The 15,578-nt window shown below is 36.9% G+C and overlaps 1 protein-coding gene across 1 annotated transcript in view; it reads right to left on the bottom strand.

Annotated features, from left to right (window-relative positions):
* The window catches only part of B3GLCT (beta 3-glucosyltransferase), a 59,665-nt gene that overhangs the window by 33,577 nt on the left and 10,510 nt on the right, over positions 1 to 15,578 (bottom strand). Inside the window, exon 4 of the mRNA XM_084505653.1 lies at positions 8,170 to 8,279. Coding sequence (XP_084361779.1) covers positions 8,170 to 8,279 — 110 coding nt within the window. The remainder of the gene's footprint in view (positions 1 to 8,169; positions 8,280 to 15,578) is intronic.

Here is a 15,578-nt window from a genome sequence, read left to right as displayed (position 1 = left end):
ACATTTAGCATTACTTCTAGCAGTTGAAGTACAAGGATGCTGGTGATATGGTCGGTTTCACAGTAAATCAGCAGCAGAACTGGAATCATAAACTCTGGCTCTTGAATCCAAATATTACAAGTCATCCTCGTCTCTCTGTTCTACTCTCAGATGCCTAGTTATCATTTTGAAAATGTACCAACTTTCCTGAAAATATTATGTGCAGTTTCAAAGGGTTCAGGGAAAGGCCACAGCAGTACACTGCCTCCATAAATCAAGAGAAAGATGCCGTGTATACATCTGGCTTCAGCTGATCTTACATTAAAGAATGATGGAAGCATTTACCCAGTCACACCGAGGCAATAACTGCAACTTAAGAAAGTGATTTGAAGTGTCTGTGACTATAACTTGAAGTAAGAGGCAAAAAAGAAGGAATAGTTGTAGAAGAAGAAGAATTGTAATTAATTTTCCTACTGTACATTATATTGAAATCCTCAGCACACAACCCTGCGAAGCATACACGAATGCATACCCAAAGCACTGACTGCTGAGTGCCCACACGCCAGATCCAACAACTCAACGCCTGACAAAATAGCTGCAGTAAGTATTTGTATTTGAAAGCCCGTTTTAGGCAGTTAGTTTATTGCATAAGGATTGATTTTACAACTGTTTCATCGTGAAAATAAAGCTTTCTGCAACAATATATTGTTTCAAACCCCAACAATTATCATTGCTCTCACTTTTTCATGTGGCTAAGATGCTGGTAGCCATGGATTTTTGGATTTTACCAGGCTGCTCCTCAACAATAGCTGGAGTAAATTTCAGCATGCTTATTACAGCGCTGTCAATTGCTAACGCGCTGCCTAGAGTTCCCACAATTAGAAAATCAGTAAAAAAAAATATCTGGTAAGGTTCTTGTTATCCAAAAAGAATTATTTGTTTCAGCAGTCATCAGCGTTCATTTGGTTTGCATTATGTTCATGGCTTCACAGGTTTTTCCTCAAATACTGGTACAATCAGGTCTCCTGCAGCAAAGTGAGAAACAGGCATTCAACTCAGAATTTTTGTGTGCCTGTTTTCCACTGCTAGGAGAAGAAAATGTGTTTACATTGATACACTTGCCTCCAATCTTCTAGGTGAAAATGTGCACAGATTATCATTCAGATGATGACGACATGAAAAGACTCAAAAAACCACTAAAATGAAAAAAAAAAACAATTCAAAATATATGTTCATCAACAAATTAATTACACCCCACCCCCTCCAAAAGTGTCTAAAAATATAAAATAGTTCTAACTCAATCTCTTTTTAATCTAGACTGGCTACATGTTTCAAAGACCAAAATGAAGTCCAGAGTCTTCAATTAGTGCTTGCTAATAGAGTTAGCAACTCCTGACTTTTTGAACTGAATGACATAAAAAGCTGATTAACTCCATTCTTATAATTACTGAGATGTGAACAGCATTCAGAGGTCTTGCCCCACTTCAAAATGATTACCATAATTGTTAATACTTACCAAAAAAGAAAGATATTTACTAATTGAAGTTCAAACCTAATGAGAAGATTGAGACCTAGACCCAAACTAGTTCCTACTGACCCGGCTCTATCTATTCAGACTAGGCTAGCCCAGCATGCATTTTTGTGCATTTTTTTCTACTCACTGCATCTTCTTGCACCACAGAGTGCACAAATTATATTCCTTTGGGATGAAACTAAACCAAAAGATGTGCTGCATCTGCAAACAGATCTCCAGTTCTCAGAAACAAGTCAGAGCTAGTCCAGTGTAAACCTCCTCGAAACATGGTGTAACATGGGTGCTAGCTCCTCAGCAACAACTGCACTGGGCTGTCTATTTGTTCCTATTGCAACACGCTACTTGTTTATGTAGAAATAGCCTAAATAAGCTACTATAGGACATTTACTATAGTTTCAGGGATTTAAACTGGGATTTAATAATACAATTCTATGAATTTTAAATCAGTCTAACTTGAGCAGCAGTCAGAATTCTGGAAACTAAGACAAGCATTTGAACTTGCCAATTATAAAGTGTAGCTTTTGAGGAAGACACTTAATAAAGATAAAACAGATCTCACCAGTTTATTCTGCATTTCCTTTTCCTTCCCTAGAATTATCCAACATCTTCCCTGTTCTGTTCTTCTGACAGATAATTATCATCAACATCCCAAAGGAAGATTATTTTGTAACAAGACAAAAAATGTGGAAAAATCCAGAAGCAACTGAAGTGTTTATTACAATAAATGCTACCAGACATGTATGTAATGTGACAGTAGCCTAGAATGACAATAAATTGCACTGAAGCACCAGTTGCTTGCTCATCACTTGTCTGGATAAAAACCAGTCTTAAATACTGTCTGCACAGCTCACAGTTTGCAAGAATCCCATATAAAATTGATCATATAGAAGACAGACATGACATATAGTACACAGATATTATTCATGAACGCAAGTATTAGTGATGAACCATAATAATTATATTACCAACTGATCTGGATAAAATTCTCAATTTAGGAAGTCTGTTGATGATAGATTTTGCTTTCAAGCAAAAAATAAAAAAAATCTAACATGATCAGCCACAATAAATCTTTTCTCATCCAAATCTAATGCATAAAGACATTGCAAACAATTAAATTAAGTTTGTTTTGTTTTGTTTTTTGAGGAGGGGGAGGTTGTTGCTCATTTTTTTTATTAGAAAATTGACCTTTCAAAACCTATGTAGTCCGTCCTAATGACAGCTAGTTTGCAAAACCCACACGTACATAGAAATGGGGGGCAGTTTACTTCCGTTCTTCTCTGCCTGTAATGAAGCCTGTAGATCACTCTTATTCGCTCTTCACAAAGAAAGATATACCTTGGCAAAATTGTTTCATTCAAATTTCATGATTTATGTAGAGATTATCGTAGAAGAGCCTGAGAGGCAGTGCTTAAATCACTTAAACTGGCCAATTTCATGGATACATTTTGCTCTGACATGATTTAGTCACCTCCAAGGAGACTCAGAGATTCGAGGAGGCCACTGATAAAAGGCTGTAACTTCTTCCTTCCTCCCTTCTGCTGCAATATCATTACTCCAATTTTTTATTCCCCTTTGAGGGACTTGAATTCTGGAAGAATTAAGAGTGTCAGATGCTCCATGTACCCATAAGCATCTCTGCCCTCACCACAGAAGCTCAGGCTGTGTCGTCTCAGCAAGATACCTTCACACAGTCATTGCCAGGCATGTGCCACGTGCATCATTTTGCTGTGGAAAGAGCCCCACTGATCAGCCAGAGACAAGCAAGAATCAGGCCAACCAGAGTGGAATACAACATCTGTGATACTCATCTTCACAATCAGTTTCAGTATAGACTGCCACCTGAGCTTCGTTTTTACCTAGAGGGGAAAGCAATGGAAAGCTAATGTAGAAGGAGCACTGAAGAGCCTTGTTTTTCATAAATGAAGTCAATAAAAACTGTCCACCAACAGGCAAGATAAACTGACATCTTAAGGGATAAACATTTTAAGAACTACAGGTGACAGAAACAATTTGTGAGACTGCAGAATTTATTTGGCCTGAGTGAATCCTTGCAGCTGAAAAGAAAGCTGTTTGTAGGAAGGAAGCAGACCTGTACACTAACATGGTAACAAAAAAATGTTATTTGATCTAATAACACTGGGAAATAAAATAGTGATGTGTAAACCAGCTCTGTTCTAACAACAACAAAAAAAGGGGAGGATCATAAAGTTGAATCATTCTACACATAGAGAAGGATTGGCAGGACTGAATGCAGCCCAACGCTTTACTTAAATAATTCATTAAGCTTTGTTAAAACTGCAAGATTGAGAAGTGAAACACCTGACCAGTCACAGGTGGAATCAGCTTCCATGGTGTGGGAAGCTGTTCTAGAATCCAAAATTTGAGGAAGAAATCTGTGAGTTGAAGCCTCAGATCCATTATGGATGGGGCTGCACTGATGGTATTAATTTTAAAAGGCCTCCAGCAAATTAAGCCTATGAATAGCTCTGCTAAATATACTCTTCTAAATACACAGATTAAACAAATCAGTCGCAGTGAAGAACTTCTTCCACCAAATTTTATAAGCAAAGCTTCATTAACATGCATGTAGGCTTTACAGTCATGGTAAAACACAGAACTGTTCAGACCTACTCCAATACTCAGAATCACTGGAGAAATCCAGCTACAGAGTTTGTTGGAAAAGTATCCCTGTTCCTTTGTGGAATACATCTAATAAGGAACAAAATAGAGAAACTATGACTACAGCCCAAGGAAAACATAAATGCGGTTTTCAGAGTTATTTCCACCTCAGCCTGATACAGTATTTTGAAATTTCTTTCAGGTGAGATATGGGCACCAGAACTCACAGTGGGAGTAGTATCCAACAATAACAGAAAAATATTTAATGAAGCATTTAGACAACAGAACTTCACCTAGAATCCTCCAAAGAATCTGAAAGCAGACGTGGAAGTTGAGCTAGGAAAAACTTTAGAAAACATTAATTCACCCAGACAAGGAATGCATGTCCCACAGGAAAATTAAAAAGCAAAGAAAATATACTCTAGAAATCCCCCCAAAGTAGTCTTTCACAGATGGTCAAAACACGAGCAAGAACAATTTGGAGATCATTTCAGACAGGAATATGGTGAATGTATACATTAAAATTCAAGTGAGCTCTTTAGACTTGCTTCCTCTCAACGCTTTAGCAAGGAAATCTGTCATTTTGTTGAAGCAGTGCAATGGTGCTGCCAGTACAGCCTAGGTAATTAAAAGTAGCAGATTTTTAAAGCACATAATGCCACACTCAACAGCAATTGGCACACGAACAATAGATACCGAGGCCATGACTCTGATGGCATAACAAAACAAAGCTGAGACACGCACCAAGAGGCTTTTCCAGGTTACAGAGGACTCAAAGCAGCAAGGACACAAAGTTATGGTTACTGGGTGTTGGAGGCAAAAAAACACAGCCTTCTGTAAGCATGAACCTGTCAGATAACAGACAACTTCTGTGGCACAGACCAACAGCCAGCTGGATTTCTGATCAGCTTTGTTCCTTCTTCACTTCTGGACAAATGCATTTTGCAATTTATTTATTTTTTTTTTAATAAGAAAAAACACAACTACAGGATGCTTCTAACATTTGTCACCTGTTTTTACTTTCGCCCAAACACTTCAAAACCCTGAACTGGAAAGTCGCAGATTGACAAAGAAATATTATTATGAAAACTCAATAAAAACATTAAGCGAAGCAAGCATTTACTCAAGCAGTATGGGTATTTTCTGTGTACACTTCCATATTTATGAGTGTCCTTGTTTCATTTAAACTGAACTTAATAATCACTACAGTAGCAGTCCCTGACCTCAGACACAGTGTTTCCCTTTATATGCAGGACTAGTTTAAATCTGTGATACTTCATTTCTACGAGATGGTACAAATTACATGATTTCACTCAAAACTAATAAGCCTAATGGTAAAAGTACGGCAAACTAGAGCTAGAACACTTCTGTGTAACGGAGTTCATATGTCACATCATCTGTTATTCATATGAAAGTATGTGATACTCATTTTTGTTCTCCAATAGTACATGGTATCAGTCTTAAAATCTTCCTCTTACATTCTTGGTTTTAAAACAAGAATGCAGTGAATATTACTCATTTCCCAATTTGCTCTATTTCTTCTGGTTAATATATACAGGATACCATTTGATCTCTAAGCTTTTCAGAAAATAAATAAAAGCTTTCTGAATAGGATAAATTGTTTGAGGGTGTTCAATATAAGAAACTTCAAGGAAAGGAAAAGAAGTATTTAAACTACTTTACTAGTTTTCATAAAGAAATATGCAGCAGTCCTTTGTCTTCAAAACAGTATCATGATCACAGGCAATTAAATAGCATTAACTGCATCAAAAACAGCATTTCAGACAAAATCCATCATTTTTAGTGACAGTATTTTATCTGTGTTTTAGTCTTAAATGTAATAACCAAAAAAAGTAATATTGTTGCTAAATTTTTAAAGAAGATGGAAAGAACAGTCTCAAATATTACAATATCATAAACTAGCAACTTGTTTCTTTTTTTTTTTTTCCCCTTAGGAAGGTCTGGTTTACAGAGCTTCTTAGAATAGAAATCTCAGAAAATTAATAAAATTGGTGAAAATCTTAAACTTACATTAAATAAGGTCTAGAACATAATGATGAATCTCAAGAGTTTTGGTTAATATTTAATAAATATTGATTAATTACGCTTTAAGGAATGAAAACAATACTGACATCTACTGGTGACCACAATTATAGATTAAATTCACTTTTTTTAAATGCACAATGAAAGAAATGGACAAATTACTTGTAAAGACGTAAATATGAATGTGAGTGATATAATCCATTTTAAAGCAATGCAGATACGCTAGTGCCATTAAAAAATAAATATCTCAACCAACTTGTTTCTACTTCTCATTTTAAAATAGTGAAAATAACCCATGAATTCTTAGGGACTAAATATCTACTGCTTGGTACTGTGAAACAGACAAGTGAACCTGGATACAGATGATCTAGTCTTTTGTTTTTAAACTGCCATTGTTCTTTAAAATATAAGGATTTAGCTTCCTATACCGCCAAGTAACAATTTCATATATACTCCTATTAATGAAAAATGCAAACTTCAAATGCTGATGGGCAGTGTTCTGGTGACCTTCTGTCTCTTCTCCATAATTAGTACTATTGGGTTATGCCTTTCCATGGCCTACAGTGGAACTGAGAGTTTACAAAAACCAGGCAGCACACCCCAAGTACATGCCAGCTATACTCATTTTTTCCTGTACATTAATGGCTTTCCCCTTTTCCCAGATTTCAGGTATGAAATTTTTGCTGTGATATAGTTTCATCACTGCTTCTCTAAAATTCCATAAATGCTGTTTAACAGGTAGCACTTAGCCTTGGAAGAGCATTACTGTTTCAGCATCCCCACAAAGGAATCTCCTTAACAACAAAATAAATTTTCCTGAAACCAATTCAGTTTGCTAAAGGCTGAGGGACTCACAGGTATAACTTGATTTTACCTCTCTCACATAAAACGTGCTTACGCTCCTGCCTCACAGAAACTATTTACATTTCCACTTATTGATCTTTTAATCATTCATATTCTGCACTACCAATTAAGAGAATTCACCTGAAATCCTTATTTTTAACAATTAAAGTCATAATCCCCTCTGCACACTTGCTTCAACCCCTAAGAGGACTCTGCAGAGCAAAGGCTGTTCACATGACTGATTTCATTAAGGGATTAAAAAGTACATTTAGAATGAATTTAATTGCAATAGTTTTGATAAGCTTGCATAAACGAAGTCTAAAGCAACCAAGAACATAATTTAGGCACTCCAGTTCAGGGCCAAGATACACCAGACACAATTTAAATCAAACTTATTTTTCCTTTACACCAAAGATCCTGGAGCTGAAAAGTAGGTCCAATAACCTCACAGCAGGCTGTATCATATGCAACCCTCTCCTACTTTTTCTTTTTTTTTTTTTTTTTTTTTTTTAATTTTTATTAAAGACAGAGAAAATAAAGCCTTGTTTATATACATCTTAACCTTCAATGCAAGGCTCTTAAAAAAAAAAAAAAATCTAACAAACTCTTCTCTTCAGGCTAAAGATTTACAAGTAAAATTTCTTATCAGAGTTATGTTAAAATCAGAGCCAAACAGCATGCTACAGTTGTGCAATGAAATTCTGACCAAAATCTACATTACAGCATTTGCATTTTCATCCACACTAATAAAACAATGTACTGACCTAAAAATTATCCTAAGTATTACTAGAGTGATTATGTTGTTTACCTCATAAAGAAAGCACCTTTTTATTTTTTAATTAAAAAACAAACAAACAAACAAACAAACAAAAAAAACAGTTTACAGTAGCATGGCAAAACTACTCTTCAGTTTTTGCTTTTTATCACTTCTATATTGAATGCCTTCCAGGAAGTTCAAATTAAAATCATTTGGTGATAAATTGTGGTGAACAATTAGTGAATAACCATTGAAACAATTTTCTTATACGCACACGGAAGACAATTAACAAAGGCAATACAATGGAACAGAAAAAGGGTATAATAGAAAACTATTTTTTAATAAAATGCAGGAAAAACATAGATAAGGTACAACCTGTATTATCTTAACGTACCTTCCCAAGATCTGCAGCCTGTTTCAAAATATCTCTTTTTAGATCTTCTGCTCTCTTGGAATGAAATGAATTACTTTGGCTCTGGATGACAAATACAATTTCTTTTAATTCTGCGAACCAAAAAAAAATAAACAGATTTAAAAGACAAAAGAAATTATTTTCAACTTTGTTCCCAAGTGGCTGAGAACCCAGTTGTGAGTGCCAATTATTACACAGCAAGCTATTTCTTTAGTTATACAAACATTTCAGGAAAATAGTAACAAGGCGTAATTTCACACAAAAATAAATCCAAGACAATCCTTTTAAGGATTAACATATAAAAACCATGTCCTGAGGATGAGATCTGCAGCAACAAGGAAAATTATGCATATAGAAAGAGTTGCCACATTCAGGAAATTGCTTTTTCTCCCTTAGCCCTGCACTCCCAGTTACAACCGAGTTAAACATTACAGTCAGAGACCAGCACCCACCTCACTAGCCAGTGGATGAACATAAATTTGAAAAGAGGATTCCTCAATAAAGAACTTAAGACCTTAGCTGGAAGCAAATATTAGATGGAGTGAGACACACATGAGAACGTTGAGGTATTACTCTTATATGATAGGGCAGTATCAATACCTCACGTGTTTCTCCACAGTGTTCAAAGCCATCACAACTAAGAATTTTCAATGGGAAAGGAGACTGAGAAATTTGAAAGAAAGTAATTAAGTGGCTTTGCCACTTAATGGCACTTATGGACAGAAGAAAAAAGTGCTTATTGAAAAATACAAGTAGATGATTAAGATGATACCATCGGGAAACTGTAGATTTCAGATCAAGTTTTCTTGACGATAGTAGATAGCTTTGAAAGTGTGAAGGGATTATTTTGAGGAAAACATGCATTTGACCCAGTTCATACACAGCAGAGGATAGGAAGGTAAAAGGAAGAGGAGAGAACGGGTACCCTTTCAAAAATTCTTACAAGTTTGACAGAAAGTTTGCAGGTGAGGGAAGTCAGGATGTAATAGCTTAGAAGTCAAAGTCAACAACTAACCAATTACAGGCTAAAAGAGAAAAAAAAAAAAAAAGGACAGTAACAAACTTTCTCAGAGCTCAAGGAGATAAACATAGGACTAATGGGGAGCGAGAGGATTGAAGACTGCATTTAAATTCTGGTAAAATCAAGGTGACAGTCGGATCAAGCATATGAGAGAAGAGATTCTAGTTAATTCAAGGAGAAGACAGCACAGAAAAGGGAGCTGAATTAATGCTTAAAGGTAACATCACTCCAAAATGTGACAGGAGGAAAGAAATCAATGAAGAAGTCTCATGGGATTTGTGCAGAACGTTAAAAATGTGGAAAATAAACAGAGCACACCTATATTACTATATTATATATGTGTATATATATGTATATATTGTTTATAGGTGTACAGGTAACAGAAAAGATGTAGGAGTCAAACTTCAGAAAAGCAAAACTTCAAGACTATTCATTAAGAACATTATGAAATCTGGCAGAAAAAAATATAGATAAACCCTGTAGGAGAGCTTTTTAAGATCTGTTACTGGCACTCCATTGAAACAAAGCTTTCACTGGGGTATAGGAGAGATCACACTGAAGACAGTCCAGAAGAGAAAGTTCAGTAGAGAAAATCCAGAGTCATAGTTGCCTGAAAACAGGCAGACTTTACTACAGGCAATGTCTGTGTGAAGACAAACCTCCCAAGGGCTGAGCACTCAGACGAGGCAGATGGAGCTTCTTGTCAGGCAGCAGAGCATTTCAGCACTTTTAATCTGCAGCGCCACTGCGGCAGAAATTCAAATTTTATATCATGCAATATTTATTTGCAAAATGTGTACTCTTGCATTGTAGATCAAGTAGATCAAATCTAGGAAGTCCTTGTGTCACACTGAGATTTTGACCTCTGGGATAAAAATGCTACCTTGGCAAATAGAGTAGAGGGAACGAACAGTGGAACGACAAAGATGGAGAGAATAAATGCTCAAAGAAAGAGAGAAATAGTCTCAAAGAGACTGAGCACATGAAGAAGGATCACAAAAACAAAATAGTGGCAATAAAAAGGATACTAACCCCAAATAATCCTCACTAAGTTTACAAGAACATTACAGTCTCCAACATCTGACCACTGGTTACACTCCTTTGTTGTTCTGCAGTTTCTTGCTTGTTAATTTAGACCTACGACAGCTCAGAGTTGCCAGTTACCTGTTTTTCTGCCTTTCCTGATATCCTTTTCCCTCAGTTTGCTAGCTTATTCACCAAGACAAACCCTGAACATGTCAAATTGTGCAAGGTTTCTGGTGATAAAGATGGGGAGACGGCGTAAGTACTGACATAGATCTAAGCTCCGACTTCACATTTTTCCCAAATAACACTCCTGCCTGTTCTACCCCAACCCTACAAACTGCTTAAAAATCCCCTGCACAATAAAATCTTCTAAATAGCAACTGCTAGCTAGCACAAAATTTGCTAATTTTTCCTGTGCAGAAATTAAAATCAGCGCAAAATTTAAAATTACACTTCACTGATGCTAGCAGGAGTCAAAAGGCTACATCTATATGCACAACACTGAAAACATCCCCAGAGATAAAAAGTAAAAACTAGGCTGCTTTGTCTAATTGCTGGTTTACTATCGGTAATACACAAACATCTGAATTACAGCCAGTTTCACTTACGGTACATTTAACAACAGCTGTGATATCCCCCAATGAAATACTTTTGAGGAGTGCTCTAACAGCCAGTCTGGTGTTACTGCTTTAATCCAGTGGAAAGCGTTTCCTCCAGCACAGGTACTTTAAAATAGTTCACGAAAGGAAATATTCTCTGTATTGAAACGTCAACAGAAAGCACGTAGAATTTTCACCTCTTTATTGCACACCTGAACTGTTTCTCAAGCTGAGAAATAGCCAACCAAGCAAGACAAAGAAGAGAGTTTTTTGGAAGATTAATATCCAGAAGAGCTACTAATACACTGATTTTCTTTCTCCTGTTGTCTTCTTTTCTCATTTATTTCCCTCAGGCATTTCTGTACCTGGAAAATATCTTCAACAATCTCAAATGCTCGCTGATTGGAAAGGTGCTCCAAGTTCACAATGAAAAAAAAAAAGAAAGAATTGGGAAAGAGGAAGACAGCAACTTGTGTTAATACAACCATATCTGATTGCTAAGCAGAATGGAGAGGTAATGAACTTTTAACAAGCCATTATCAGCAGTGTGTGTTTTAGAGAGTATACAGTGGCTATGCAAAATACACCTTCTTTGGAGTTATCACTAAATTAATTGAAAGGTGAAAGTGGGGAAATATTGCAATTTGAAAGACTAGCACTGAAGTATGAGGACCAGCACAAGAAAATGACCCATGTGATATCAGGATTTATTTATTTATTTATTTATTTATTGGCAAAGTTTCACCATAAAAGGTTGTTTGAGACAATTCAGAACTACTGAAAATGTTAAAACAAACATTTCAGGGGAAAATAAATAAATAATTGAAAAGGAAAAAGAGGACAAAAGCTCCAAATACTGGAAGAATGTATGATGATGCTATTGCTTGCTAGCCTTTTCTTCTAGCCAGTCAGGATGCAAGAAACCCAAATTCTCATCTGTGAGGCAGATGTGGGCTTGAATATCTGCCCTGAATGTCTTGGGTTTCTGGTTTTTCAAGTCAGACTCTTAATTACCAGGCTGCTGGTATACTCTGAGGTGGGTCTCACCATTCCCTCCTATTGGTCTAGAAATGGAGAAGAACGAAAACAACTCCTGAGCTTCCAAATTTCATTACTCTCCTTGAACAGTGGGTATCTCGATGCCTTTCTCTAACTCGCTGAATATTGAAACACATCATTAGGAAGGCAGAATAGGCATCAACAGAAAAGACAGAGCATTACATGATGATTTATACACTTCCCTGGAGCATGGGTGACACGGTCCAAATCATTTCTGGCAAAGAAGCCAATGATACCTACCTCTTTAAAACTGCTAGCGTGAACTCTAAGCACTGGTCTATTAGGTAAATGAATGCTGCTGACATCTTTGCAGCTCAGTCAATGGTGCTTAAATCTAGCTCTTCTTTTCTTTGGGTTTTTCTTTCCAAAGAAATGATGGAAAGAAAATCAACTTGTTTAAGCCTATCTGCACAATGGAAAAAGTTTTTATTCCAGTGAGAAAGGACAAAATGTCTCTTAATTTATGTCTGACTAAATAATAAGGTGCAGAAGCACTGTGGTGCTTTAACTCATAAACTGGAGACTCTACTATGTGTATTAGAAAACTCAGCTTCTGGTGTCAGTATCAAAAAATTAGGCCACTTGCATATTCTGTAGGCTTCTGTGGTATGCCAACTCTAAAAGCAACTTGAAACTCCAAATCAGGATCTTGTACTTCAAGAATCTCAAACGTGTGTGCTTACTTATTTATAATATATTCAACATGCATTGTAATGACTGGTGGTCTGTTTATGGCCTGCAGCATGAGAACTGAAAGCCATCCTAACTTCAAACACTAACTCTCAACAGTTTGCATGTTTGTGGTACTTCTGCTTTCTGATTTTACTAAGCCATTTGCCTTATTAGCATCTAAAAGAAAAGCCTTTAAAATCAGTTCCAAACATGCCATGTTTTTGAGAACACTTCTTAAAATTGGCAATAATAGTGCCCTGTTCCTTAACAAATTGCATACCCTTTTTACACTTTTGTGATAACATTAAGTATGTTGCTTACCACTTCAGAACTCATGATTTGTGTTAATACTTACTTAGAAAGAAAGGTCTGTCACCTATAATATTTGCTCTGATACTAAAAAAATCCTTATTGATAAATTACAGTTCCCTACCTTACACCTTTGCAGGCAGAGAGTGATTTTCAAGATGATTTTTCCATGCGTCTCATGCTCATAATATCAAATACTTAACCAGCAGGGTTTAAACCTTGCAAGTTGTTCTCACCTTTCCACCCAGGCTTCCCACAGTAATTCTTAGAGAGCCTGGATAACAAGCAGAACTCAGCCAGGCAGGATATTAAAAGGACATTACTGAGAAAAACCCCTTTGATCCTTTCAGAGTATTGCGGGTGTTTGCAGATCAGAGGAGGTAAAATATCACCACATTTGCAAGAATCAAATCCAAGAAAAGAAGCCTTAGTACTACTGCACCCTTTTCACATAACATGTAAGAAAAGAAACAAAAAAATCCCCTCCAAAACAAATAACCCCCCAGCCCAGAGCCAAAAGCTGGTAGATGCAAAAGGAATAGCTCCAGACAGGACAACTCAACCTACCTCGGATCTCAATCACCCTCTGGAAGTTGCCCTCTCATTCCACACGAGGGATCTAACACTCAAGTTAAGCGCTTGAGTTTCCAAAGAAGGTGAAATCACTGCATCCTAGCTCCAATCAACACAGTGCTCACCCAGTGACTCTCTGCGTCCTCTGTCTTTAGGTTTCCTAACCCACTGAATTAAGCAGATGCGAAAGGATAAGCTTAATCATCACTGGCAAGAGAAGGGCCAATACTACAGACAGGATCAATGCCAATTAGTTCTTCAACACCTGCGCTGAAGCTGGACTACAGCCTACAAAGTTTGTAAACTGCAGCCTCGGAAGCTGCCAAATCCTGCCTAGAGCCTCAAGCTATAAATAACTCCACTGATCCTCACTGCCAATGTCATCTACTTCATTGAAGCAATGATAAATATTCAATAAACTTTCTCAATTATCTACTCTGTCTATACTCGCCCACGAAGATTTATCCTACGTTCTCAGAAATCACAACATATATCAAACTTACGCAAAGTTCTCAGCAGAAGTGTTACTCCCAGAACCCAACCTTCACACGTTTAAACATATGGCAGATGAGTAATTGCTACGCTTATGTGAAACAGCCAGTGCCTCACTTCAAGAAGAGATCTGCTTTCGTTATTCAAAAATGCTAAAAGCTGAAAATATTGCTGGTCAGTAATAGCCTACCTCCTGGGGACAAATGCACCCAATGTTAAAAGTACCTACATGCCCATCTGAGGGGCAAGGCTTTTCACCATGGTGCGGCAGTGATGGCCCAACATCAGCACTGGTCTTGTGTCTGGGCTGTAACATCCATGCAAGAAAATTCAGAAAGCCACGTCACATTCTGGGTGGACAACGGGCTAACAGTTTGAAAAAGATGATGAAAAAAATGAAATGATGAAAAAAAAAAAAATGACAGGAACTAAGAACCATCAAGAATTTCACTCTGATTCACGTCCTGTGATTCTACCCTCCTAAAAGAAACACTTGAAAACATATATTAGAAAAGCTTTTGTTTTTTTTAATAGGTAGGGTCTCCATTAAAAAAGATAGAGAACACAAGAAATGATGTATTGGATCCTCCTAGTCCAGTTTACTGTCTTTAATAACTGCAACAGGAAACATTATGTAGGGACACCACACTTCACTTTATCCAGAACTCCTCATACTCTACCAGCATCTGCAACTAACGGATTAGGAAATGCTAGAGAATAAATCACTGCCTGTTTCTCCTCCCATACATTTTCGGGCTTGATCCTCTTGAAATCTGCCAGTACTGTCAGCTTCCTGCTGTAACAAGTTCCTAAATTTTGCTACCTGCTGTATAAAATACTTTCGTTTGTCTGCTTTTAAGGAAAAAAATGGCAGATGGTAGCTACATCAGTAATGTACCATCGTAACATGCCTATATATAGCTTTCCTAAGTAATGAGATTTTATAGAAAGTTATGAAAACAGAGCATTGGCAAAAGCCAAAAGAAGTCTGTCGATGCCTCTCTGGATGTTTTATGAGGTGAGACACAACAGGTCTGCAGAGGGTGATAAAAGCAGCGACCAGACCCTGGTTACGCTAAGAGATTCAACAGAAAGAGATGAAAGAACACAGACTAAGGAAAATGCCTTCGTTTGACACCACATAACGAAAGGTGATCAAGAAAGGAGAGTAATAAAACTTCTATAACAAGGTCCTGACCTTTCAGTGATAAAATGGGAGCTAAGTGGGTCAAGGGGAGAATAGTTAACTGTCCTAGGGACAGAGCTTGCAACTAGGTTCAAAACAGTCCAACTCCACAAAACAAACAAACAACAGATCTCAGTGCCGTTAAGAGTTCTGTTAGCAACTCCAGTAAAAGCACGATAATGTTCCTGGCGTTCAGCTTTGAAGTCAGAATGAACTCTCAACATCCGAGAAATATGGTCAACATGTCTCGTTTTAGAACGAGCAGATCTGGGTCCTCGGGGTATAAAAGAATGAGAAATACCATAACAGTCTGAATTTATTTTACCACTTAGTATGCCATTAATGTTTAAGAAAGGTGTCAAATACTTGTTCCTAGTTATTACAAAGTTATTACCAGTAATTTATAGTAATTCCAGTTATTACAATCATAATCAGAGCCTGGCAGACTGGTAGC

This window comes from Aythya ferina (genome assembly GCF_964211825.1).
Source record: "Aythya ferina genome assembly, chromosome: 1".
NCBI classification, from domain to species: domain Eukaryota; kingdom Metazoa; phylum Chordata; class Aves; order Anseriformes; family Anatidae; genus Aythya; species Aythya ferina.
This window is presented reverse-complemented; position numbering and strand designations above follow the sequence as displayed.